The sequence below is a fragment of the Mesoplodon bidens genome (genome assembly GCF_964165515.1).
Source record: "Mesoplodon bidens genome assembly, chromosome: 9".
NCBI classification, from domain to species: domain Eukaryota; kingdom Metazoa; phylum Chordata; class Mammalia; order Artiodactyla; family Ziphiidae; genus Mesoplodon; species Mesoplodon bidens.
In genome coordinates, this window is record NC_138166.1 from 91,708,703 (window position 1) to 91,736,208 (window position 27,506).

The 27,506-nt window shown below is 38.1% G+C and overlaps 1 protein-coding gene across 3 annotated transcripts in view; it reads left to right on the forward strand.

Annotated features, from left to right (window-relative positions):
• Window positions 1-26,464, forward strand: part of AKR1D1 (aldo-keto reductase family 1 member D1) — a 41,048-nt gene extending 14,584 nt beyond the window's left edge. For 2 of the 3 annotated variants that reach the window (XM_081244703.1, XM_081244704.1), the window contains 6 exons: window positions 1,171-1,248; window positions 5,197-5,319; window positions 10,730-10,839; window positions 11,530-11,695; window positions 14,869-14,951; window positions 17,482-17,667. In XM_081244703.1, the coding sequence (XP_081100829.1) occupies window positions 1,171-1,248; window positions 5,197-5,319; window positions 10,730-10,839; window positions 11,530-11,695; window positions 14,869-14,951; window positions 17,482-17,524 (603 nt within the window). In that variant the 3' untranslated portion in view covers window positions 17,525-17,667. Of the gene's footprint in view, window positions 1-1,170; window positions 1,249-5,196; window positions 5,320-10,729; window positions 10,840-11,529; window positions 11,696-14,868; window positions 14,952-17,481; window positions 17,668-24,142 lie in introns of those variants that run through there. The other variant, XM_081244705.1, reaches the window with a different exon arrangement.
• The last annotated feature ends 1,042 nt before the right edge of the window (window positions 26,465-27,506 follow it).

Sequence of the window (27,506 nt, forward strand, 5' to 3'; positions counted from 1 at the left end):
CTCCTTTAAACATTTTCATCTCATGGCTTCTATGATATCACCCTCTGGTGATTCTTTGACAGCTTCTTCTCTGCTAAACTCCAAATGTTTTGCCCAGTGCTTTATCCTCAATATTCTTGTCTTACTGAGCCATACTCTCTCTATAGGTGATTTCATCCAGTTGCATGGATTGAATACCATTGTATATGCTGAGGACTCCCAAATTTTATCTGTACCCATGACCTCTCTCTGAGCCACTCTCTGAGACGTCTCTGTTCTCTTCAAATACCCACTTGACTGTCTAACAGTCATTTCAAACTCAAACTATCCAAAACAAAACTCTCAATTCCTTGTCCAACCTCAGGAAATGATTACCACCATCCACTCAAGGAATCTAGAAATCATCTTTTATTTCTATCCCATTTCCAAGCCCATAAGAGATGGGTCCCATTTTTAAATATAGCAAAAAAGGAGAAATCTGAAAGACAATTTCCACACCATAGTCAATCTTCATTGGGAAAGTATCATCCAAAAGTTAGAGGAGGAGGTTTGACACTTACATAGGGAGGAGGTTTGACACTTACATAGTGTATGAGGCAGAAAAAAAGATGATGAACTCCTGGAGGGCCCAAAAAGGGAAAGAAAAGAACCATGGGGCGATTAGCCAGACCTGAGAAGTAATGTGCTATGCATTTCCCTTATACTTAAGGAACACTGCATTCATCAACTATACTTAGCTGAAGAATTTCCTCCTCTCAGCCTTAGTGATGACCTTTGGTTTCTTATAAGAGTAAGAAATTTGCTGTCCTCAACTTTGGCCAGGATAGACTATCCAAACACTGAGTCTAAAAGTCCTAATTCTCAACTTTTACTTTTTTTTAATGAGAAATTTTATCATTAAGAGAGAACTTCATGGCTTAAGAACAACAATAATCTGTCAATAAATAAAGAATAATGAATGCTGGGGTGAGAGAATGAGACTAATGTGTCATATATGTTGGACAAATGAATTTCTGGACAGTTCCACAGGGGGAGGGGAAAAAAAAAAATATATATATATATATATATCTTGAATTGGTTTCCCAGGGCCCGGGTATATTGGAATACTGACAACTTAAATTCCATCGTTTCAATCCCCAGATATAAATAAAGTTAACTACACTTTTTCTTTTTCTTTTTCTTTTTTAACAGCCTGGGGATGAATTCTATCCTAGAGATGAAAATGGCAAATGGTTATATCACAAGTCAAATCTGTGTGCCACTTGGGAGGTAAGTTCAAGTGGGCCTCTTATGTTAAAAGACTACATTTTTAAATTGTGATCTGATTATTCCTATTCGATTTACGGAGAGTTGCAACCTTTACTCCCAATGAAAAGTAGTAGTCAGGTATTTCTAACCACGAGCAAAGATGTATAAAATCTCCACTTCTGGGTGCTGAAAAATGTTTGATTTTGCTTTGATGGAAGAGAAGAATGCCAAAGATAAGGAAGAGAGAAGTGTGGGAGGAGAAAGAAAGTAAAGGAAATAAGTTCTACTGTAACAGTAAATAAAAATATATAAATGAGATAAACTCATGAATTTTTTGTTTCTCAAATTGAATTTTTAAAAATCAGTAATATGATGTCTAAAAGAAACAAATGTAAAATAATATATGAAAAACTGAAAAATAATTCTGGTTCCATTTCTGAGCAGGCTGCTGGCTCTTTCCCCAAGATTATAAGAGTGAGAAACTAGGGGAAAATAATGAGAAAACCCTTATGGATTTAGGTGGGAGGCAGGTACAGATATTTTGAACTGGTTCGTTTATGAGGTAATACAGAAGCTTTTACCTAAAGTGAAAGGCAACTCAGCAACCAGTAAGATAATATAGGAGAGGAACTATCAGAGTTATTTTTGCTCTTATTTCTCTCTTGCTATAGCCTTGGGACACACTCCACACATGTAGACACATGTTCAGATGTCTTCAGGAATCAAGTCAGAGCAGCACTGAAATCTTGCACTTGTGAGAAGCTGATAAAAACATAAGTCTCTGCCTGACCTCTGGCAGTTGTTTCCTGCCTCTCCCAGTTCAAACTCCAAAGGCTGGAAGTGATACCCTAATGATCATCTCATTTTAATAGACTACCCCCTATTTAGGTTACAGCTGAGGATCTGAACTGTGGCTTATTTTGAGGGGTGAGGAGGCACTGACTGTGTTTTCTACTGTCTGGGGCTCTCCACCCGAAAGACCATACACTCACTCCTGACCTCATTGGAGCTGACTAGGATTGGAGTCTGGCATTCTCCTCTAAGGGACTGCCTCACAGTGTACCTAATATCCTCAGGAGAAAATGAGCTCAGAGCCCAAAATAACAAGGCATTTCTTTCACAAGGAAACAACATATCTCAATTACATATCGCAATAAAAACAGAACAGAGGACCAAGAACTTTTTAATTAGCCAATTAATATATTCAAGGAGATAAAAGAAAGATATCAGCAATATGAAATAAGAACAAGAAAACATTTTTTTAAAACAAGAAAAAATAATAATTACGAAAAATAAAAACACAGTGCAGTAGATGGGATAAAAATAGAAGGGGTACAGATAAGGAAAAAATGATCAGCTTAAAAGATCAGAATGAGGAAATCTCCCAATTGAAGAAGGAAAGGACAAGAAAAATTTTTAAATGTGAAATATGAAAAGCTAAGAGATGTAAATCATAAAATTAGAATTTCCAGTATCCACACAATAGAAGTCTTAGAAAAAAAGAAAGAAGAAAAAAGAAAAGGAAGTAATAATTGAAGAAAAAACCCAGAGATATTGAAAAGGCATGAATTACCAAAGAGGAAAGAGAAAGAAACCCATACCTGGATGCTTTATAGTGAAATTTCAGGATGTCAAACATAAAGAGAAACTGTTAAAACTTCCAGAGTATAGCAAACAAGCCAGTAAAGGAGACAAAATGAAATAATAAAAAATAATCAGTCTAAGAGAAGGCAGGAAAATAAGAAAAAAGGGGAAATGAATAGATGGGAAAAACAGAAAATAAATAGCAAGATGGGGGATTTAAATTCAGTGGTGTCAGTAATCACAGTGTATGTAAAGAGCCTAAACAACCCAGTTAAAATGCAGAGGTTGTCAGAATGGGTAAAAAGCAAAACCCCACTATATATTATATACAAGAAACTCATTTTAAATAATAAGACACGCAACTAAGCCCATACGCCACAACTACTGAGCCTGCGCTCTAGAGCGCACACGCCACAACTACTGAGCCTGTGTGCTGCAACTACTGAAGCCCGCATACCTAGAGCCCATGCTCAGCAACAAGAGAAAGCCACCACAATGAGAAGCCTGCACACCACAACGAAGAGTAGCCCCTGCTCACCACAACTAAAGAAAGCCTGCACACAGCAACAAAGAACCAATGCAGCCAAAAATTAAAAAAATAATAAATAAATAATAAGATACATATAGGTTGAAAGTAAAAGGTTAAAAAAAAAGTAAAAGGCTAGAATAAGATGTACTAGGCTGACAGTAATCAAAAGAGAGCTGGAGTAACCTTTTTTTTTTTTTTTTTTTTTTTTTTTTGCGGTACGCGGGCCTCTCACTGTCATGGCCTCTCCCGTTGCGGAGCACAGGCTCCGGACGCGCAGGCTCAGCGGCCACGGCCCACGGGCCCAGCCGCTCCGCGGAATATGGGATCCTCCCGGACCGGGGAACGAACCCGCGTTCCCCACATCGGCAGGCGGACTCCCAACCACTGCGCCACCACGGAAGCCCAACCATTTTAATATCAGCAAAAATTTCAGAGCAAAGAGTGTTACCAGGGATAAGGAATTTTGTTTTATAATAATAAAGGGTTCAATCCTAAACATCTATGCACCTAATAACAGAACTCCAAAATACATGAAGCAAAACTAAGAGAACTGAAAAGAAAAAAAGAATAATCCACAATTCTAGTCAGAGATTTCAAAACCTCTCTCTCGATAATTGAGATAATAAGTAGACAGAAAGCCTATAGAATATAGGAGACTTAAACTTTATCAAACAACTTGACCTAATTGACATTTATAGAATACTTTTCCAAAATATAACAGAATGCTATTTTTCAAGTGCACATGGAATACTTCACAAAATAGTTCATTTTCTGAGACATAAAACAGATCTCAATACATTTAAAAATATTCTTCATGCAAAGTAGGCTGTCTGATGACATTGGAATTAAATTTGAGTCAGTAACAAAAATGTATCTGAAAAATCATCATATATTTGGAAACTAAGAAGATATGTGTAAATAACCCGTAAGATAAAGAAAAAATAACAAAATCTGAATCTATATGTACTCTATATGCTAGCAACACACAATTGGAAATGGAATTTTTTAAAAACAATGTTAAATATTTAGAGATAAATTTAACAAAATCTATGCAAGACATAGAGTTAAAACTACAATATTTTACTGAGAGGATTTTTTTTAATTTGAACAAATGGAAAGCTGTATCTTGTTCTTTGATGGAAAGATTGAATACAGATAAATTGTTAATTCTCCCCTAATTCATGGATAGATTCAGTGCAATCCCAATGACTATCCCAAAGGAAATTGAAAAGCTGATTCTAAAATGTATAGGGAAGTACAAAAATCATAATGATAAAGATTTAATTTACTAAGAAGATATATCAATCTTAAACACATATGTACCAAATAAAATATCTTCCAAATATATAAAGCAAAAATTGATAGAATACAGAAAGACACTGGTAAATCCACTGTTACAGTGGGAGATTTCTGATATATTTCTCTAAATTATTGAAAAGCCAGGAAAAGCTAGACCTAATCTTCTATATAATGCGTGTGTATGTGAGAGAGAGAAACAATAAGGATCTGTATCCAAAAATAGGAGAATATACATTTTCCACACATACCAGACACATAAAAATTTTCAGGTACTATACCATAAAGAAAACCTCAACAAATTTTAAGAAATAAGATCATTATTATCATGCTGGTATACGTTATGAAAATACAAGGGGAAGATATAATATACAACATTTCCCCAAAATCATTCAATTACAGAATTCCTGCCTATCTCCTCCACTTTTCTTTAGTTCACAGATTGCCTATTAATATACCCAGGGACTTTACTTTTTAAAGAATTCACAGTCACCTTTATAAATGTTTGTTCTTGCTTGTGTTAAGGTTTCTTTCTTGACCCGTTGGCTTTTACCCTACAGGCTTTAGAAGCTTGCAAAGATGCTGGCTTGGTGAAATCCCTCGGTGTATCCAATTTTAACCGTAGGCAGCTGGAGCTTATTCTGAACAAACCAGGACTTAAGCATAAGCCAGTCAGCAACCAGGTACAGCTTGACAAGGGGAGGGAGGTGAGGGGGAGTGTGGGGATTGGGGAATGTGGGAGAATCCATTACTTAACAGAAAGAATCCTGGACTAGGAGTCAGGAAGTCTTGTGGTCACTTTACATATATCTCATCATTAGACCATGGGCAAGTCAATTTACGTCTCTTAAGAAAAAAGATTTGAAAGTTCAAATCCAAAAAGTAACCCAAACTTTTTCTGAAGAAAAATAATAATGTAGGGGAACAAAACCTACCAGATATTGACACACAGAGTATTTAAAATAATGTAAGATTAGCACAAGAACCACATACAAATAAATAGAAAATAAGAAATACCTTAGAAACAGTCTCAAATAAAATAAAAACTTAATGTAAAATAAAATAGCACAAACTAATGACAAAGGAATTGATTTTTCAGTAAATAGTGCGGGGAAAATTGATAGTTATATAGTAACAAATATAGATCTTTGCCTCATGTGATACTCCAAAGTGTCCCTTGATCAGGAGTTAAAGAAGAAACAAGAAATTATTTGTGAATACTACAAAAGAATTTTAGTTTTCTGGAGCTATGGATAGAAAGGGAAGCCATGGGAAAATTATAAAGAAAACCAATACATGTAATAGTATAAAAATGTTAAACACTAAAAATATTAGAAACAAAGAGCAAACAAAATTAGATGATTATATTTAAAAATATAATAGAAAAAGAGGATAATGTCCTTATGAATTAAAAGCCTAATAAAAATCAATGAGAAAAATACTAAGGCTCAAAAGAAATGAACAGAAAGTCACAGAAGACAGATTGCAAGACTGGTAAACATATGAAGAATACCTAGCTGCTCTAGTAATTACGGAAATTTAAATTTATGTGTAATTTTGTATTGTGTATCAAATTAGCAAAGTTTCTGTTTTATTTTTTAACATAGTGTTCCATGTAAGCAAGTGATGGAGTGCTGGCAAATGCAAATTGGTTCAACCTTCCTGAAAAGCAATTTTGCAATAAGTAGCAAGAGCCTTAAAAAGTGTTTAGGTTTCGATTTCTAGGAATCCATCCTTGTGAAAAAAAATCAGAACACCCATATGTGTGTTTGTCACAGCACTTTATGTGTGTGTTTGTCGCAGCACTGTTTATCATGGCAAAAACAAAAAACAAAAAAAAAACACCAAAAAGGAAACAACATAAATATGAAAAATTCAGGGAATGTTTACATAAACTTTAAAACATTTATAATATGTGAAATCTTAACAAAAAAATGTTCTTGAATCACTCTTGAGGTAAAGAGAAATGGCCACGATATTAAGTGGAAAGACCAGGATACAAAACGTAATACAGTATGAAGGCGATTATATTATTTAAAAAGTGCAAATATTGGAAAGAAATATATCAAAATGCTAACCGTGGCTATCTCTGGCTGTGAATTTTACAAGTAAATTCTGTTTTCTTCTTTATGCTTTTCTGTATTTCAAGTCTTCTGCAGTGAGCATATATTACTCTTATAATCACAACAAAATACTATTGTTAAATGGGGATATGACATCCTCTTCCCCCTACTTCATAAAACATTAAGAAGCTGCACTAAAAAATGCTCTTGGAACTGGTAAATATTCACAAACTTGGATTATGGTGGACTTGTTTGTTGAATTCGTTGTTATTAGAAACTCAAAAGGATTCATGACAGACAAAATGAATTACCTACATCATGACAGTAGCCCACAGCTAAATAGAAGTGCTGCCATATTTAGAAGTACCACTTCCGAACTGATACCTCAGCTAGTGCTATATCATATACTCTCAGGAACAGAGAGCAACAACCTTTGCCTTCCTCATTGATCTCAATCTATCCCTTTATTCCTAACCTACCCAGCATATCCTTCACATCTCCTTCCTGCACCCCTAAGAACAATATTTTGTTCTAAAAATGTTGAAGTGACAAGCAGCTTTCTTCTTACAAATGCACAGAGACAGATGGTGATTTCGACCTGAGAATGAAAAATAGTGAAAATTTGACAGTGTGTTTCCTCATGCCAAGGAGTAAATACCCTGATCTGTTGGCACAAGAATGTCGATCAGCTTCACAAATATACCCTAAAAGAGAAGCAAGACTTGTTGGAAGATCATAGCCTGAACCTATTCATGTGTCCTGTGGTGTCTGAAAGCAGAATATGTCAAAACTCTAGCGCTGGCACAGATCAAAGTGCAGGTCTCCCAGCCACCAGCCATGACCCTATGCCCTGGTAGGACCATCTCTACTCCAGAGATACAAAATGAGCAGCTTTCAACCCAGGAATACGGTGAGCATATTTTGGGCATTAGACAGAGTGGACACATTTCATGTGCAAGGGATACATACCTGAAGGCCTTGCCTGATTCAAAATTCACGTATTTCAAAACGAATTTTCCCATTAGACTAAATCTAACATAAAATTTGCAAATTTTTGTATTTTTCATTGACTTCATGAACAAATTGACATAGAATATAACCTCACTTTATACTCATTCTCAGAGCCTGAGCAATCCAAGATTCCTTAGTACTCCCTATGATGTCCATCTGAAGCAATGTCCCTCCAGGCTCCGCCCCTGGCATAGACTGTCTGAAAGCCTTCCTAGCGTCATACAGTGCTCTCCCAGCCCAGGTCAAAGGGGACTGTGGATCTATCTCAAGCCATTTAATCTCATACAAAGTTCCAACACCTAACTCTAGGAACGAAGAAAAGAAGGGAGGTAAGGAGGGACGGAGGGAAGGAAAGAAGAAGGGAAGGAGTCAGGAAACTTCCCACATTCTTCCGTTTTTCCTGATCCTATTCACCATGCCTAACTCACAGGTGTCCTGACACAGAAATTAGTAAATATTTGTTGAGTGACTTCATTAATGGAATGAAAATTCAATGCAGTTTTTCATGGAAAGACAGAAGAGGTTGGGTTAATTAATGAAAGGACTTTTGCTATTTTCCTTCATGGATTCTGTCCAGCTTCTTAACTTCACCCTGTGAGATTTTGATATCTAAAACTACAGCATTACCAAAGGGTGTTGTAAAACCCCGGACACACCAAGACGCTGACAACTTACATCAGTTTTACATAGCAAACAAAGAAAAGTAAATACTGCAGCTCCACTAGCTCATTCACAAAGGGCTCTAAGCGGGCTCTAAGCATTCTCTAGCAAAGAAGGAAGGCAAGTGTGCTTAGGTACCCTTCTCCTTAGAAATAAGGATGACATCAAGGCCCTGCAGCATCAGGAACCATCACTACCCTCTACCTTAAACTGAGCATCCGGTCCCAGCCAGAAGTGACCAGCTGTACCCCATATGAAGCCCAGCCTACAACAGTCTGCAGCATCAAGAGTGACGTTTCCTAAGGTCTGGCTTTGTCCTCTCTGTATAACTCTTGTTTTCACTCATTCAACAAATGGTCATCAAGCACCTGCCTTAGTCCAGGCACTGTGCTAGGTTCTAGGCATGCAAAAGTGACCAAAGACAGATATAGTCCTTGCTCTCGTGGATCAGACATTAATGAAGTCAGGAAAGTTATATGTAATTGGAAACTGAGACAGATGCTCTGAAGAGAAGGAATGTGACTCTCTGAGGTCATACGCACTTGGGTCACGTTAGCCTACCCACTCCCACCCCCACCCTCACCTCCATCCCTAGAATTCCCTTCACTGAGTGGTCCTTTAGCGATATGCCCTCAAGTTTTTTATCAAAAAACTATCTATGCAAAGACCTTTGTTATATTACATATTATATTATATATTTGAGTTTATATTACATTAACTCAAATTTTTGTTGAGTACGGGTTTCTAGTATGTTGCCCAATGCAACTTTCTGTAAACTCCTGAATTTGTTCATAGAATGGATATTCACATACCTGTTTGTTTTATTTTTTAATTGTATTAGCCTTATTATGTATACATTTTGTGTTATATATATATATATACACACACACATACAAATACACACACATATATATGTATATAGGTAAATACACATGCTATATACACATGTGCATATACATATTTAGGCCAGAGACCATAACAGCACTCCAACTGATTAGAAAGGAGTCCCTGTGGGGAAAATTAAATGTGTTTGGAGCAAGCAGGCAGGCATGAAAGTAAGGAATTCACACTTAAGTCTTTAAGTAATGACGTGACATGATAAAAAAAAATTTGTTTGAAAAGCTTAGTGTACCAATAAGATGGAAAATAAGAAAGAGACCAAAGGGGGAGAGTGATGCTAAGAGTGGGAGAGGGTAAGGGAAAGAAATACAGTCCACCCTCCATATCCATGGATGCAGAACCCGCAAATATAGAGGGCCCACTGTACTACACCATTTCATAGAATGGACTTGAGCATCTGCGGATTTTGGTGTTTGCTGGGGTGGGGGGTGTGTTCTGGAACCAATCCTACGTGAATACCTAGGGACTAAGGTACTATGGACACTGTGTGTCACTTTTTAGAATTAAGAAATGTTCCCAAGTGGAGGAGAAAACAAAAGTGTCTTAGGGAAAAGGAGGGATCAAGATTATGAGGGGGCAGGGGAAAAAGAAGAAATGGGAGAAACTGACAAGGGGGAAAAAAAGTTTATCAAATTAGAAAATGGAAAGAAGACCCACCTCTGAGAGCTCCAGTTTACCTTTCCACTTCATCAATAGCATTTTCTTGTGCCTTCTAGAAATGTAACTTGTCAAGTATTTAATACTTTAGATAGTGGAAATAATAATTATATACTTAAAATATTTTAATTAAGACTTGGTTGATTTTAATTAAAAAGAAAGCAAACACGTAGGTCAAAAACTACCATAGTGTTTAAGAAGAAACTTTGAGAAGAACTTTTGTTGACACATGTATTTTTAGTGCAGGAATCCTGTCAATACGATACAGAAAATGAAACTAGGCCTACACTTGGTGGTGTAAAGAACTCTCCACCAAGAAGACAAAATTCATCTGTAAATTAGTTTTATACACACTCTGTCTCTTGTGAAAATATTCTTAGATGTTTGATAGTGAGGGTCAGAGGGCTTCTGCAACATGTCACTTCTATTTACCAAGACTGTAATGTGAACCTTGAGACTGTGTGTTTGTTATGGAAAATTGTATTTGCTAGAATATTTACTATAAATAATGGAACCTGTTCACTTAAAAGTTTTAAACTGATAGCTGTAAAAATTGAATTTGTCCCCCGATTATTTTAGGATTAACCCACAGATGGTGACCTCACTAACCTTGTTTTAATTCGTCTCACCGATATATAAACAATGTAAACTTCCTCGTTGGGAAAACTATTTACGATGTGCCTTGCCATCCAGAATACTTTTCAATCGAGTTTGTTGCAGAACTTTTTACAAACTATATAAAATTGCATTTTCATCCAAAAGCCCTTAATTCTGTGCTCTGCTCTCCAATGCAACCACGTAGGTTGAATGCCATCCATATTTCACCCAGCCAAAACTCTTGAAATTTTGCCAACAACATGACATTGTCATTATTGCCTACAGCCCTTTGGGGACCTCTAGGAATCCGTCCTGGTAAGTAATGGTGTCTGTCTCCTCAGGAAGTATATTTCCTTGGTGTAGAGTATGAGGCTAATGTAAATTGCTTGACTGAAATGACTCTATTGAGCTGTGTGATCTTAAGGAATTTCTTCAAGTCATTCTCCACATATGCAAATGAGAGCTAACAAAACCTTCCTCACTGAGGTGTTGTAATAATTGATTAGACTCTACCTGTGGAAGTGCCTACCAGTACCTTATTATTTGACAAAGAGTCTCTATGGCCATATTCCGAAATTTTTTAATTTTTTAAATCTCTGTATTCAGTGGCAACACTTCTACTGTGATGCATTCCACAGACTTAAGTAGAAAGTTTTCTACTCTAAGATGATTCCAAGAGTTGTGCCTTTGTTTCTTCTACTTCAGTCTTCTTGCCTTCCCCTGTATGCCTACTTCCAACCCCATTCTCTCTATAAGATCCATCAAAGCAATATTATTTACCGTCTGGAAGAGGCAGCTCTGTGAATCTGCCTGTCTTGATCTTCCCATACTAAGAGCAAGTCTTCTGAATACTCTGCACTCAGAGAAGTTGGTTACAGGTGACCTGAAGTGTTCTGGATAGGTTACCAGGTGAATGGGGGTCAGAGGACGAGGGTGATTGGTCAACCACTGGTTCTCATTACTCGGACTAAATATGATGCATGTTTCGATTTTTTTTTTTTAAAGGGTGAATGTGTCTTCCCCACCTTTGTTAAAGGATGCACTTCTAAACTCACTGGGGAAAAAATACAATAAGACAGCAGCTCAAGTTGTTTTGCGTTTCAACATCCAGCGAGGAGTGGTTGTCATTCCTAAAAGCTTTAACCCTGAAAGGATCAAAGAAAACTTTCAAGTAAGAGAACTGCTTCTGGAAATGTAAAAAGTAGGGTATTTATTTTTTTTAGAGAGAATTTTGTGTTCAGGTTAATAAGAAAGTTGCAATGCCTTCATATGTTATTTTATACCTACTCCCCGACCCCCTCCGCCCATACCTGGATTTAATTTTAGCTGAATTTGAGACAATTCCTAGTAATTCAGGGATTTCTTTGCTGCTTGTAGGCTATCTAGCTCCCTTATTTCTTCTGTTTCCTTACCTATTGACTCTGGACACTACCTACTCCCTTCCCCACCAGCACAGCAGGAATAGAAGGTATAAAATTTGAAATTCATAACAGCCAACTTTCCACCTTCTTAATGGCTCTGGAAAAAGTTGGGGACAAATTTGGAAATTATTGAAGAGGATCATTTAGACTTCATAAATGCCAACCCCCTTTATTTCCTCTATAAGTAATCTGTAATCAGCATTATAAATTATAGGTGACAAAAAAGGCCACTAGACAATGGAGTGATTAGTTTACTGTGCTACTTCCTTTTTTTTTTTTTTTTTTTTTTTTTGCGGTACACGGGCCTCTCACTGTTGTGGCCTCTCCCGTTGCGGAGCACAGGCTCCGGACGCGCAGACTCAGTGGCCATGGCTCACGGGCCTAGCCGCTCCGCGGCATGTGGGATCTTCCCAGACCGGGGCATGAACCTGTGTCCCCTGCATCGGCAGGCGGACTCTCAACCACTGCGCCACCAGGGAAGCCCTGTGCTACTTCCAAAGAATAAACTGCTAGGTAAATGCAGCCATAGAAAAGTACCATGTAGTTAATCAGTTACCCATCAGTTAATAATTTAAATTTCAAAAGTAAGTTGTTTTTTGTCTTACTCATAATTAAAGATAAAAATGAGATAGTATTTATCCCCTCAGATAGGAAAATAATCAGAATGTTAACAGTGTGTGGGAAAACAGGCAGTTTCATATAATACTATTAGAAACATAAACTGATGTAAGATTTGGAGAAGGATGTCATTTTTCCAGATCCATCAAAATTCAAACATACATGTCCATTGACCCAACAATCTTTTTCCCATAGATGTATTTGCATATTCATGCACACATATACAGATGTTTATTACAGCATACTTTATCAGCTAAAAAAAACTGGAAACAATTTTCAATAGGATATTGTAAAACAAATTATGATATATTTGTACAATGAAACAGTATATAGGCATTCTTATTTATTTTTCTTTTGTAACAGAACTCTACTGAGGTGTAATTGAAATGCAATGAGCTGAACATAAAGTATAAAATTGGAAAAGTTTTGACATATGTACACACCCATGAAACCATCACCACAATCAAGATAATGAACATATCCAGCACCTCCAATAGTCTCTTCATGCCCTTTTATAATCTATCCCTCCCGGTCCCCAGTCCCAAGCAAGCACTGATTTGCTTTCTATCCCTATAGGCTAGTATGCATTTCCTAGAATTTCAGATAAATGAATTCACACAGTATGTGTGCTTCTATATCCATTTTTAAATAATAAAGTGAAAATGTAAGTACTGACATGGGAAGACATCCATGATATTAGACAATTATCTTCAGAGCTTTTTTGCTACCACATGAAGGAATGGAATTCAAACTTACCAAAGAAAAAGAGACATAATTTATTGGCTCTCATAACTGGAAAGTCCATGGGTAGGTCAGACATGACTGGACACAGGTATTCTAATGATTTATAAAAGGATTGAGTTCTTCCCACCCCCTTTCTCCAGATGGTGACACACACAGATTAATATGGGTTAATCTGTTACCCACATTTAGTAAAGATGATCACAGATAAAGGCTTCTGTCTCTGTCAACCCCTGCTTGTCCTTTTATGGGTCATTGGCTACTCCCATAATAATCACTGTGTCTAATGAACAAGATACTTCGATTGGTCCCCTGGGCTACATCCCTATTCTTGTGCTGAAGGAGGTGAGGTCATGTGACAAATAGCCCTACTAGGTGCGGGAAGGTGTTAAAGAAAAAGGAAGCTTGTAAGGATTTCTTTTATAAGTGGTTCATTCATGACTGTTTTTATGTTATAATAAATTTCCTTCTACAATCTCATAACTCCAATTCTTGGATAATAAGTAATCAAAGGAAAGAATGCTCTGAAAAGACCACTTGGAAACAATCCTCGGGGGAATGACTAAGTAAATCGTGTTACATCTATACTACGATACAGTGGTTAAATAAATAAAATCAGTCTATATATTTTGACAGAAAAGATCACTAAGACATATTATGTGAATGAGATAAAGTTGCAGAATAATAGAAATATGATACAATTAGCGCATTTGGCTCTTGCTGTGTTGAATGTTTGGAAGGAATCTGTGGGAAGGGGAGTAGGACTGGGGTGGTGGGTATCAAGAGGCACTTTTGGTTTTTTTACTCCATAGATGTCCATGTATTTCTGTAGTGTTTCATTTCTTTACAAAAAGCATATATTCATGTATTACTTTTACAATTAAAATTTATTCATGTAAATTACTAAATTAAAAGTTAAGGGATAGAAAGATAAAATAATAAGGGAAATTATAAACAAATCAACTGTTAAAAATATAAATAAGCTAAAATAAACTATTAAAATGTTCATAAAGGACAATTATAAAACCAAGGTACAAACTGTACAAGCTAAGAAAAAAACAAAACAATGAAAAAGTAACTAGAATTAAAAGGTAGATAAAGAGACATTAAAAATGACAAGAGAAAGGATTAAGATGATGAACCAAAGCAAATTAAAGGTTAAAAAAAACACATAAGCAAATTTAGAGACTAGGGAATATTTTTGTTAAAAAGAAAAAAAGTGCATGAAGGCCATAGTCCAGAATCTAAAGCATCTTATACCAAAATAATAATAATTCTTCACTTTTAGATTTTTAGGAGATGTTCTGAATGCGTATTGTTTCAGAACATTTGAAACTTCTTGCAAGATGTCCCCAGCAGGATTGTCTTAAAGACAAAGGGCAGAAAGAATTCCACCTCCACATGGGTGGGGTGGCCCCCCTGCACTAGCCCAACTCCTCTAAGACATTTGCAGAGATGTTCATAAATCTTTGAAGGGCTCCCACTGCTGGCCTCACTCCCTGATCCCAAGCTTGACCCATCTTCTACTATTATAAATGTCTGTTTTTTGTTTCTGTTATTTCAGATCTTTGACTTTTCTCTCACTGAAGAAGAAATGAAGGACATTGAAGGCCTGAATAAAAATGTCCGCTTCGTGGAAATGCTCATGTGAGTTCTGGGGGATCATTAATCAGGTTCTGCGCAGTGATGTTGGATTGTCAAGCGTCAACCAACAGGCTCTCATGAACCGGGACCATGTCCATGGAAGGCACAAGGGTAAAGGCTGGTGGGCAGCATATTCTGAATTAGGAACTTCCCACAAACCTACATTTTTGTTTAAAAGAATATTTCTGGGGCTTCCCTGATGGCGCAGTGGTTGAGAGTCCGCCTGCTGATGCAGGGGACATGGGTTCGTGTCCCGGTCCGGGAAGATCCCACATGCTGCGGAACGGCTGGGCCCGTGAGCCATGGCTGCTGAGCCTGCACGTCTGGAGCCTGTGCTCCGCAACGGGAGAGGCCACAACGGTGAGAGGCCCGCGTACCGCAAAAAAAAAAAAAAAAAAGAATGTTTCTGACATTTATGACATTCCCATTGGTTAGGTTAAGGCATCAAAGCCTAAAAACATTGAGGAGAATTAAATCAGTTTTCGTTATGTTGATACAACAGCAGCACAGATATGCAAACAACATACTTATTTCTTCCTTAGAAATCAAAGTGGGCACAAATTAGAGCAAAGCTGTCAACAAGAACAATTCCTGGGAGAGAGGCATTAGAGTGTAGTAGAAAGAGCACCAGGTTGAGTTTTAGACAAATGTTTGCCTATAAGATTTGGAGCTTCTGGCTTCACCTACTGTCTGACTTCCCACAAGCAAAATTCCTTCGAAGTGTTGCCAAATTTAACTATCAACTGAAGTAACCCTTTATTCTCTGAATATTACAGCCTTAAAAATAAAAAAAAGAATATAATTCATGTATATATACACACGTATGTATTTGTATACATACATACCCACATTTTTTCTTCTTAATCATTCTTCATTAGTATTTACAGTTCTTGAAATCACCTGGATAGTATTCTTCTTTTTACAATCTTCTCTTTAAGTGAGCATTTAGAAAAGGCTCGTTAAAATGGTTCGTATAGTTTGGGCGCTTATCTTATTGGTCCCACTATTTTTCATGAGTCAGAAAGTGCGGACTATGCTAACACTGAATTTCTGAATCAATTTCTGAATTAATAAACAGCTTTCTAATGTGAATTTTCCAGGGGAAAAACTATTTGAAATCAAGAAGCACCTTCTAGCCTCAAGAACATAAAAGTAAACACAAACACAGAACTAACACTTACACGTTAATTAACAGCTCTTGAAGATAAACTATTTCTATTGAATAAATATCATTAAATTAAAAAGAAATAGTAAGAGATAGCCAATCCACCAGTGTGCTTTTTTTTTTTTTTTTTACAGTTGGTTGGTGACATTATTTGGTTTGACATTTTTTTATTTATTATTTATTTATTTATTTATTTATTTATTTATGGCTGTGTTGGGTTCTCGTTGCTGCACACGGGCTTCCTCTAGTTGCGGTGAGCAAAGGCTACTCTTCGTTGCGGTGCGTGGGCTTCTCATTGCAGTGGCTTCTCTTGTTGCGGAGCATGGGCTCTAGGCACACGGGCTTCAGTAGTTGTGGCACATGGGCTCAGAAATTGTGGCTCACAGGTTCTAGAGCACAGGCTCAGTAGTTGTGGCACATGGGCTTAGTTGCTCCATGGCATGTGAGATCTTCCCGGACCAGGGCTCCAACCCATGTCCCCTGCATTGGCAGGCGGATTCTTAACCACTGCGCCACCAGAGAAGCCCGACATTTGACATTTTTAATACCTAATTCTAGCAACACTGGGAAAATAACTCATTGCATCAGGAAATAACTAGAAAAATCAGCAAGGAGAAACAAAGATTAGGCCCCATTGATCAAAAAAATGTATCATTTAGGGATGCTGGGCCAAGGTTCTGCTGCTTTTATTTGAGAGCCTTCTTTGGTTTTGTTTTATATTTTAATTTAAAGCTCATAGTACTTGCAGAGAACTAAATCTTAGGTGTGCTTCAGTACAGGCACACACACACTCCAGTCCTTTTATAGACTGTTTCACCATATTTATTTGATAGAGTCATCATTATCATCACCGTCATCGTCATCATGGAAACTTACTTTGCTGGTCATCAACTTTCTAAATCTCAAACTTTCAGCTCTCAGGAGGCCTAGTGATAGGGGCAAGTAAAAACTCTGAGAAGAGACTGACACTGATTCATAATAGAGTTTTGAAGAGAAATGCTTATGTGGTTTATTGAAATGGGAGGCAGTTTATATCAAGAGAGCAGAAGGAGGAAGAAGTTGGGACAAAGTGTGTAAGTAGGCAGGTATTGCTCACCTCCTGTGCTTTTGTTCTAAGAAAATGTTAATGTGGAGACAACTAGCCTTCCCCCCCAATCCCCCCACCCCACACTTACACCCAGGGTGCTATCTGGGGCTTCAAAGGTGCTGGCTTGAGGGGAAACGGGAGGAGAATGGGCACGAAACAGAAATGGAATGAGTAAGAGAAAGAGGGAATGGTCGGTGAAGTTAGCAAAGGATGCTGGTAACACATACAGCCATGCAGCATTTGAAGTGAACTTTTTCCCTTTGGGGGAATTGTTTTGGCAGGTGGTGTGACCATCCTGAATACCCATTTCATGATGAATACTGACTTCAGAGAGCTCCGCAACAGATATTTTCCCTCCTATATGTGCCAGGACTTTGGGCTGGGTGGTTCCTCCAGCTATGGAAGTCAAAGGAGTTTACTATCCTCAGATGAAATGGTGATGGAGACACACTTAACTTTTGTGTAGTGTAAGTGACTTTGACTTAGCTATGTGGGGGGAAAAATAGGTTTAAATCTGTTGAAATAACTTGGAAATTATCAGCTAATATTTTATTAAATCAATGTCTTCTGGGTTTCAGAAAGAAAAATATTAGGCTTTAGAAAAGACTTCAAAGGCAACATATGAAGATAAATAACACATGAATTTGGATACTGCTGCCATGGGTAGTCTGAGTTCTTTAGCAGTTAACAGGGCAACAGCAAGGATGGAGAGCTGGACCATGCCAGTGTGCTGGCAGTGGTCTTGATGGTTTGGACCATTGACTGTAATACAGACACAGCCAAGGTAAGATCCACACATGCATTATTAACAGGGAAGTGATTTGCTTCACCTTGAGTAGAGAGAGAGGGCTAAGTATAGAAAAGTCTTACTATAGAGCTAATTAAACACCACAGCGGTCAACAAAGCCATACTGATTTGGTTGTTGTTTGTTTCCATCCAATGTGTGTTCATGTAGCTTTTATCCAGCTTGAAAGACGGATAATTGCTTGTTCTCTCTTGCATGCTTTAAAGGGCCTGAGCTTCAGTAAGCTAGTGATCCATGCTAACACTGCCTGCCACTCTTGCCCCCATTCATTATATAACCACCATTATGCAAAGTGGCTTGAGACAACCTGCATACCCTGTATTGTAAAATAGTCCACAGACCATTATTTCAAAAGAAGGCGTATAAAAAGGAAGCTTTAGGAAACATATTGAAAGAAGAGGTTTTATAGAATCATTAGACTTAAGACTTTGGAAGTGATTGGGATAACTGAATTTTGAGAAAGTAGCAAGTTCAAAAGAACACTGATAATTTTACTATATGTAAATTTTTTAAGTGAATAAAAAGATTATTAGAATTCCAGAGTAGAGATGTACCTATTTTCAATCCAGCCAGAGCAATATATTTTATTCATTCATATTAAGTCACTCTCACAGGGCAAGAGAGCGCTTCAAGACTTCAAAACATCAAAACAAACTTATGTTTGTCCAAGATCAATTGCTTATAATCTTCCATGATCTGAAAACACACATTTCTGAGAAATTACCATTTTAAAAAACTGATCTCTACTTATTGTTTCCAATAATTCTAATATGAATACTTACAATGCTATTCTCTGGAAAATATCTCATTCACAAGAAATAATAAAAATGATGACTTATTCTACCACATGAATCTCCATTTTGTTGCTTGGGGTGGGGGGAATCATCTGAATTCATTTAAATTAGAGACCTTTGGTTGAATTCCTACTGTACATTTAGCACTGGGAAGATAGGGAAGATAGGAAGAAAAGGGAGTACCATAATGAAAGAACAGAAACTCAAGTCCTAACCTCTACTGTCAAAACTCTTCAAAATATTTCAGGGGGCTGGTGTGGAAGAAGGACCACACCTATCAAACCATTTTTTAAGGACAGGCATTGGAAAAGAGTCCCACTATTTGTCAGGGGAAATGTATACATGTATTTCTAAAGATTGGAAGAGGGGAATTCTCTCTTAGTCTTAACAGAGATGGAGGAAAAAGAGTTGGAGACAGAAAACAGAAGGTCAGGGAAGAGTGGTGGTCTGCATGAGTTTCTGCATGTCACTTCTCCCTTCACTCTCAATCCTCTCAAGCTTCCCAACTATTTTGGGATAAACTGTATGCCCCCCAAATTCATATGTTGAAGTACTAGCCCGTAGTACCTCAGAACGTGACCTTATTTGGACATAGGGTCATTGCATATGCAATTAGGTAAGACGAAGTCATACTGGAGTATGGTAGACGCTAATCCAGTATGATTCGTATCCTTATAAGAAGGGGAAACTTGGACACAGGCAACACACAGGGAGAGCACCATGTGCTGATAGAGGCAGAGATCAGGGTGATGCTTTTACAAAGATGTCCAGCAAACCACCAGAAGCTAGGTGAGAGGCATGGACCAGATTCTCCCTCACAGCCCTCAGAAGGAACCAACCCTGCCAACACCTTTATCTTGGACTTGTGGTCTCTAGAACTGTGAGACAATAAATTTCTGTTATGTAAGTGGCCAGTTTGTGGCACTTTGTTCAAGCAGCCCTAGCAAGCAAATATACCATCTCTCAGTCAAGATTTCCAGTCTCTCAAGCTGACACCAGCAGTAAAAATGGCCTTACTTAGTCAGTGCTTTACTGAGCTCAGGTATTGATGACCAATATTTTTGACCTTCTTGGGGACTTTTGCAACCCTAAAGATGTTTGTTAACCCAAATCAATCTCTTTCCTAATCAGAGGCCTCTAATGGAATATGGAGTAAGATACATCAATAGTTACATAACCTGCCTGGAAAAGGAGAGGAGGCCAACAGTGTACCCACTGATCCATAAAAACACATGGACCAGAACAGCAAGGACTTTCTGCCCCAGCCCGCAGAATGTTTTTTGTTTGCCCATCACTGACTGTTCTCCTTGGAAGACCTCCCTCAGGCACTGTTTTCCATAGATAATGACACAGAGGTTATTGGAAGAGGCCACAAGAGGCACATAGGCACCAATCCCAAGTCTGCAGGCTTCAACACTGCGACGTGCTGCACACTTCATGACCACAGTTATGGAAATTTAAAAGGTTGAGGTAAATTATATTTGCCAGGCTTGGTATTTCTCTGGAACTCCCTTAAAATTTCAAGCTTTCACTGGTGACTTCAATTTCTGACCATTCCAAACTAGTAACTATATCATGATATCTTGTGGAGCCCTGGTCCTTGAATGTGAGCCCTCCCGGAATCTGAACTGTACCCACCATGTTTCTACCTCCAGATACCAAATCCCCAAGTTCTCACTTCTCTTGATGGGGGCAAGGGGTGAGGAGGGATAGATAATCACTTTTAATCTCCTCTGGGCACTGGTATTTTAGCTAGATTGAGAGCTGAGATGCAGAATATGGTGGGAGGGAGTAGCAGTGGTCTTGACAAAAGTACATGGACTTTGCAGGTCCCCCCCTTAAATCTGGCCATTGGTAAATCTTCCTACAAAGACTATGTGGCATCCTTAGGAGCATGAGGGCCCCTTTAATCCTGTTTTGGGGGTTGTCAGGAAGAAATAAAATTGCCAAAGGACAATTTGGAGCTGGGTAGTCCTCACTTTATGTCCTGCTGAAGTTGGTCACATGTGGGTCAGAGAGGAGCAGCTAGTGGAAATGACTGAACATATGTTTTTAAACTGTGTTGCTATTTGATATGTACTATTGAGCATTTTTTATTGACATTCGTATATAAGACAATTGTGTAGTTTTGTGTGTACTCTTTAATTAGTTTCTATTACCAAATTGTGCTCCTTTCATTGTTAAAAGGAGTGAGATTTTCTTTCACACTCTCCACTCTAGAACAAATTAAATTTAAATGACTTATTTCTTAAAGTATTGGTGGAATACACCTGAGAATTGCCTCTCTGTCAATAGAGAGCCTGTACATTTTCTATTTCATCTCAAATCAATTTTGCAAATTTATCTTCTTCTACAATGTTATCAATGTCATGTATTTAACATATGGAGGTATATTTGTTCATTTAGTCAACAAGTTGTTTTGTGTGCCACTATGGTAGGCTCTATCCTCGGCAGTTGGGATATTTCAGTAAACAAAAGTCCCTGAGCTCTCATACATGCCTGTACTCTTCCAATTCCTTTAATTTTCCTAAACATGTGGTCACCTCCCTCTTCCAATTCTTCTTTTGTATGTCTATGGTTTTGTTTTGTAATTAATTAATGGTTTATCAAGTTATTTTTTATTTTTCCTGGATTTCATTTAGACCAAATTTCCCAAAGGAAAGAAAATTCATTGACTACTTCTGCTGTCTTTCTGTTTCTTAATTCATTCATATCTCATTTTCTTTTATTTATCTCTTGTCTGTTTTCTATAACTCATCCATAGACTTCTAACTTCTTAGGTTGAATATTTATTTCATTGATTGTTGGTTTTTCTTGTATAGTAATATAAACATTGAATATAATGAACTGTCCATTGAGTACTGTTTTAGTTAAGATTTCTTAAGTCGATTTTGTAATTTTACAGATATTCTGAGTTTTGGGTTTGCTTTCTTCTTCAATAGTTGTTTACAAGAGTTCCTGTCTTTAATTTCTAGTTAGAGCTTTTTTTCTAGCTTTTATATTCTACTTTTAATCATGCTGAGCTCAGATATCATCAGTCAATGTTTTCAACATTTCATGGAATTGTGACAAGACACATTCTATTTTAAAGTATTGAGTTGGATATAACGGACATATAATCTGGTGTTATACATTTTTATCATCTAGTATTAGAAGAGCTATTTGAGTGAGTGGTTCTTTCTTTTAAACAGTGATTCTTAACTGGGTGTTAAGACATTTGGCAATGTCTGGAGACATTTTTGATTGTTACAACTGGTGGGGGTGGGGAGAGGTAATATTGGCATTTAGTAGGAAGAGGCCAGGGATGCTGCTAAACATCCTACAATGCACAGAACAGCTCCCACAACAAAGAATTATCTGGGCCAAAATGTAATTTTTGCTGAGATTGAAAAACCCTGCTATCAGAAGAGTCTTTCTTGATAGATGTTAAAATGTGCTGATTCCTAATGCCATAATTTCAATTTATTGCATAAAACTGAAAACTAATCCATTTAGCCTCATGTTTATAGTGCTTGAAGTAAACTGTTCATCTTTTATAATTCAGCTATGTTTTTTCTTGTGTATTTTATCTTTTCTCAGATTATTAAACTGCTAATGGATGCCATGCTTTTAGTATTTGAGTTTAAAACACATGGGCAAGCGAGCCCCAATGAAAATAAGTTAATGCAGGAAACCAGGCTTCCCTGGTGGCTCAGTGGTTAAGAATCCGCCTGCCAATGCAGGGGACACGGGTTCGAGCCCTGGTCCGGGAAGATCCCACATGCCGCGGAGCAACTGAGCCTGTGCACCACAACTACTGAGCCTGCGCTCTAGAGCCTGTGAGCCACAACTACTAAAGCCTGCATGCCTAGAGCCTGCACTGTGCAACAAGAGAAGCCACTGCAATGAGAAGTCCGTGCACCGCAGGAAAGAGTAGCCCCCGCTCGCTGCAAATAAAGAAAGCCCGTGCGCAGCAAAGAAGACCCAACGCAGCCAAAAATAAATAAATTTAAAAAAAAAATTTCTTCGGTATGAGTCAAGAGAAAAATTGCTCTAATAACAGACCGCCATTGAAAAACAGAAGCAATCTGAAAGATTAGATTAAGCTGGTAATCCACTTTCCTTCTTGTCCCAAATTTTTTTTAATTAATTAATTAATTAATTAATTAATTTATGGCTGCCTTGGGTCTTTGTTGCTACACGCGGGCTTTCTCTAGTTGCAGCGAGCGGGGGCTACTCTTCATTGCGGTGCGCGGGCTTCTCATTGTGGTGGCTTCTCTTGTTGCACAGCACAGGCTCCAGGCACATGGGCTTCAGTAGTTGTGGCACATGGGCTCCATAGTTGTGGCTCACGGGCTCTAGAGCGCAGGCTCAGTAGTTGTGGCGCACAGGCTTAGCTGCTGTGCGGCACGTGGGATCTTCCCGGACCAGGGCTCAAACCCGTGTTCCCTGCACTGGCAGGCAGATTCTTAACCACTGTGCCACCAGGGAAGTCCCCCCAAATTTCTTGAAATAACTAAGCAGAGAGCCAATTAAATAGGCTAAGTCTATAGCACCTCTCTAAAATAAAGAAAGGGTACCATCACTGAACCCCAAATCCTTAAGATAAGAAAGCCGAGGTAATTGGATTGACAAAGAAGAGTAGACAACAGTAGCCTAACGTACTTTCAGGAAACAACTGCTGCAAAGGTAATAGCAATTTTAGACATGCTTCAAGTTTAGAATAAAACAATAATAGTAGAAGTTCCCATGACTTCACATCTGACAGGACTATCCCCTCCATACAAATAGTTCTGAGGGGCTCCCAAAAGCCATGTTTGTTTGTTTAATTAATTTATTAATTTATTTATTTTTGGCTGTGTTGGGTCCTCGTTGCTGTGCCCAGGCTTTCTCTAGTTGCCACGAGCAGGGGCTACTCTTCGTTGCAGCGCGCAGGCTTCTCATTGTCGTGGCTTCTCTAGTTGTGGAGCACGGGCTCTAGGTGCGCAGGCTTCAGTAGTTGTGGGACGTGGGCTCAGTAGTTGTGGCTTGTGGGCTATAGAGCTCAGGCTCAGTAGTTGTGGTGCACCGGCTTAGTTGCTCCGTGGCATTTGGGATCTTCCCAGGCCAGGGTTTGAACCCGTGTCCCCTGCATTGGCAGGCGGATTCTTAACCACTGCACCACCAGCGAAGCCCGCCATGTTTGTTCTTCAGGCTGAAACCTATTTCTTTCTAATCAAAGTGAATACTGTTCCAGAAGAGAGCAGGTAACGCAATATTGAGACTGGAGAAACAGATCACAACCTGGGAAACTTCAAAAAAACACACAAAAGGTAGCATTAAAAAAAGAAAAGAGCAAAGCTGATTTTGGCATTTACTTCCAGGATAAAGCTATGGAGTGGGGGAGGCGGAGAAGAAGTGACAATAGCGGGAGGATTAAAGGCTACCCTTGGCCATATGAGAACCAGTGTATTATAACTGAAGCAGAACAGATTTTACCACCTCAAAATACTCCACATTGGCATAAGAATTATTTTGTGCTGAAGACAATTGAGAAGAAACAGATATAAGAAATCTCTGTCCTCCCCCGATTTGCCTAAAAGGAGGAAATAAACTTACAAAGTGTCCCTCCTCCCTCTCTACCAGGAAGGACAAAGTTCAACTGCTAGAGACAACTTTAGATCCTTATCAGTCTGGAGATGGCACCAGAGGAATTTACATAACAAACTTTGCTAACTAGACCTTATCTTCTGTTAGTCTCCCATATATTTGTCCTCCCACAATTTGCTGCCCCTAGACTCAAAGTCCTTTTCTTTTGTCTTGTCACTTCTCAAAAAATGTATTGCTCCTTTGTTAAGAAGTTATGTAAGACCTAGTTCTAACCAAGCCTTTGAGTTACTCATCTCTGGGAACTCCCATGTGTAACATGCATGAATAGACATGTTTGTAAACTTCTGTTTGTTTTTCTCTTGTTAATCTGTCTTTTGTCAGTCCAATCTACAGGGTTCCAACTGGAGAACCTAAGATGGGTAGAGGAAGAGATTCGTCCTCACCTATAAGACTATGTCAGGTAGAAGCTCGTAGTTTCCTTTTAATAAGGGAGGCAAAGAAGCCAATGACATGAGCAATCATCATGGAAACCATAAGACCAGCTGTCTCCTCTTGCCAGCTCCACCTGCCTTCTGGGCAAGAAGCCTCTGAAAGAAAAGTTAAACTCTAAGGTGAACTATGGAAAACTGAGGAACAAGAGCAGAACACAGTTTACACCAGCCAACTCCAAAGAAGACAGCAACAGGGTTTTGCCTAAAAAGGCCTTGAGCAATTGGTAGTCTAGGAGGCAGAACCATATAGCTACGAGGCTCCAAATGCACTGCTGATGTTCAAAATTCCAGGAGCATTCTTCAAAGGTGTGTGGCATGAAAAGGACGGCCCATATACACAGGTGTCATCAGTCACAGCTGCACCTGACTATTAGCACCATCAATTTCCACCTCCATTTCCAGGCTTTTTAAACTGGAAACTGCATTTTGACCAGGTGGTAGACCCTGCCAGGAATGCCTCACATGTATTTCCTTTGGGATAAGTCCCTAAACACAGGTTTTTAACTGAGTAATGTTAAAGAACATCTCTGTGCTAATACCTAAGGATCTTGCACGTATCCACATAGGCAATTAGGCAAAGCTTGATCTGCAGCTGATCTGAGTCTTGGCCGAACATCCTGGGTCCTCTGAAAACAAAAGTGTGCTGGAGGCATGTGAGGAGCTGCTACCAGGCCGTTTCTTACCAGCTCCCTATCTGCCAAGGAGGAGGCCACAGTGAGGCAGTTTCTCATCTTCTGCCAGGTTTTGATGAGGCCTGAGGCCTCTGACTCACCCCTTGGGGTCCAGCTGCAGACTATAAAGTACCTTAGCAGCAACATAGTAGTGGCCCTTCAGCAACAGGATGGACCATCATTCATGTTGCAATCATCTGGACCCTTTTGTTTTGGTGTTGCCCTACTCCAGAGACTAAAGGGAGGAGATTGCCATTATCATAGGGACATAGAAACTGGAAAAAAAAAAAAAAAAGCGAGATTATGCTACTATAGAAAAAAATTATAAAACTACTTAGATTCCAATAATGATTCTCCCTCAAGGGTCCTGCTGATACGTAATTGTCTTTGTTTCTTTAACTGATCAGTATTCCTAATAGTGACGCCATTTCCACGTTAGAGTCTCCTGCTTTGTCACCATTGCAAGTCTAGCTTGAACAAGAGTTGGTAAAATTTCCGATATTATAATTTTTGACCAAAAATATATCTTATCTACCTCCAGGAAGAATTAATAAACCAGATTATGAGTTATTAAAATTCAATGGAGCAAGTTTTTATTCCAATTATCCAGTGAAACAACATTAATATATCAAATATTAATATAAATCTGAAGAAAAATGCAAAGATTTCTAGGGTTTTTTTTGCTTTTTTATGATTTATATGTACTGTCTCTAAGGAGGAAAAATGTCTTGCTAAGGTAGTAACAGAAAAAAATGTTTTAAGAGAAGCTTATGATAACTGGTTACTTGGTTACTTGGAAATATGTCAAGAGCAAAAATGGTTTTTAAAAAACTTAAAAATTGTAATACCTGGTACATAGTTATATAGGGAAAAGTTTTATATAATAAGATGATACCTTGGATAAATTAAACTGGTTTAATCTTTTGGTTTAGAAATAGCTATCTTTTCTCTGAGTTTACCAGTATAAAACTATTTAGCATATTTTCTTGGGTTTATTTTCTAATAAAAAAAGCTAATTAATTTGAGTTTTCTAGATTTCCTCTACTGATTTTAATGGTCAAATAAGCCAATTCATAATAGATTATAAAATTAAAATTATGTGTCAAAATAAATTGAATTATAATAGGTAATTCTTTATAAGAGGGATTCTTACAATGCTATAAATCATACAGACTAATGTGTCAGTATGAAACCCCTGAAACCCCTACCTAGTGAATCATTTGAACATTTACAAATGAATCTCATTTTTTTGTTTCAAGCTTTGATATATATTTTTTAATGATTATTTATAAATAAATATTTTGGTTGAATTTAAGCAGTCTTTTGCCAAAAGACTAACATGCTGATATAAAAACAAAGATTTCATTTTCCTACCTGAAAATATCAATAACAGTGAAAGCTCACTTTACAGGTAAAATATTTTTTAAATGTATGCAAAGTATTCACATTTAACTGAAAAGTCCACATCATTTTCAAAGCTCTAAGAAGAAAAAGGCAAGCTAATGACATTTTAAAGTCAATACTGCCCAGCTTCCAAAGAAGCTTACTCTCCCTCGAATGATAATGGGATCTTATCTCAAAATCTCTATGGGGACTTCCCTGGTGGTGCACTGGTTAAGAATCTGCCTGCCAATACAGGAGACACAGGTTCAATCCCTGGTCTAGGAAGATCCCACATGCCACAGAGCAACTAAGCCCGTGCGCCACAACTCCTGAGCCTGCGCTCTAGAGCCTGCGAGCCACAACTACTGAGCCCACGTGCCACAACTACTGAAGCCTGCGCAGCTAGAGCCTATGCTCTGCAACAAGAGAAGCCACCGCGATGAGAAGCCCGTGCACCACAACAAAGAGTAGCACCTGCTTGTCACAACTAGAGAAAGCCTTCATGCAGCAACGAAGACCCAACACAGCCAAATAAATAAATAAAAATTAAAAAAAAAAAAGAAATCAGTGATACCCAGTGTCTTAGATCCTTT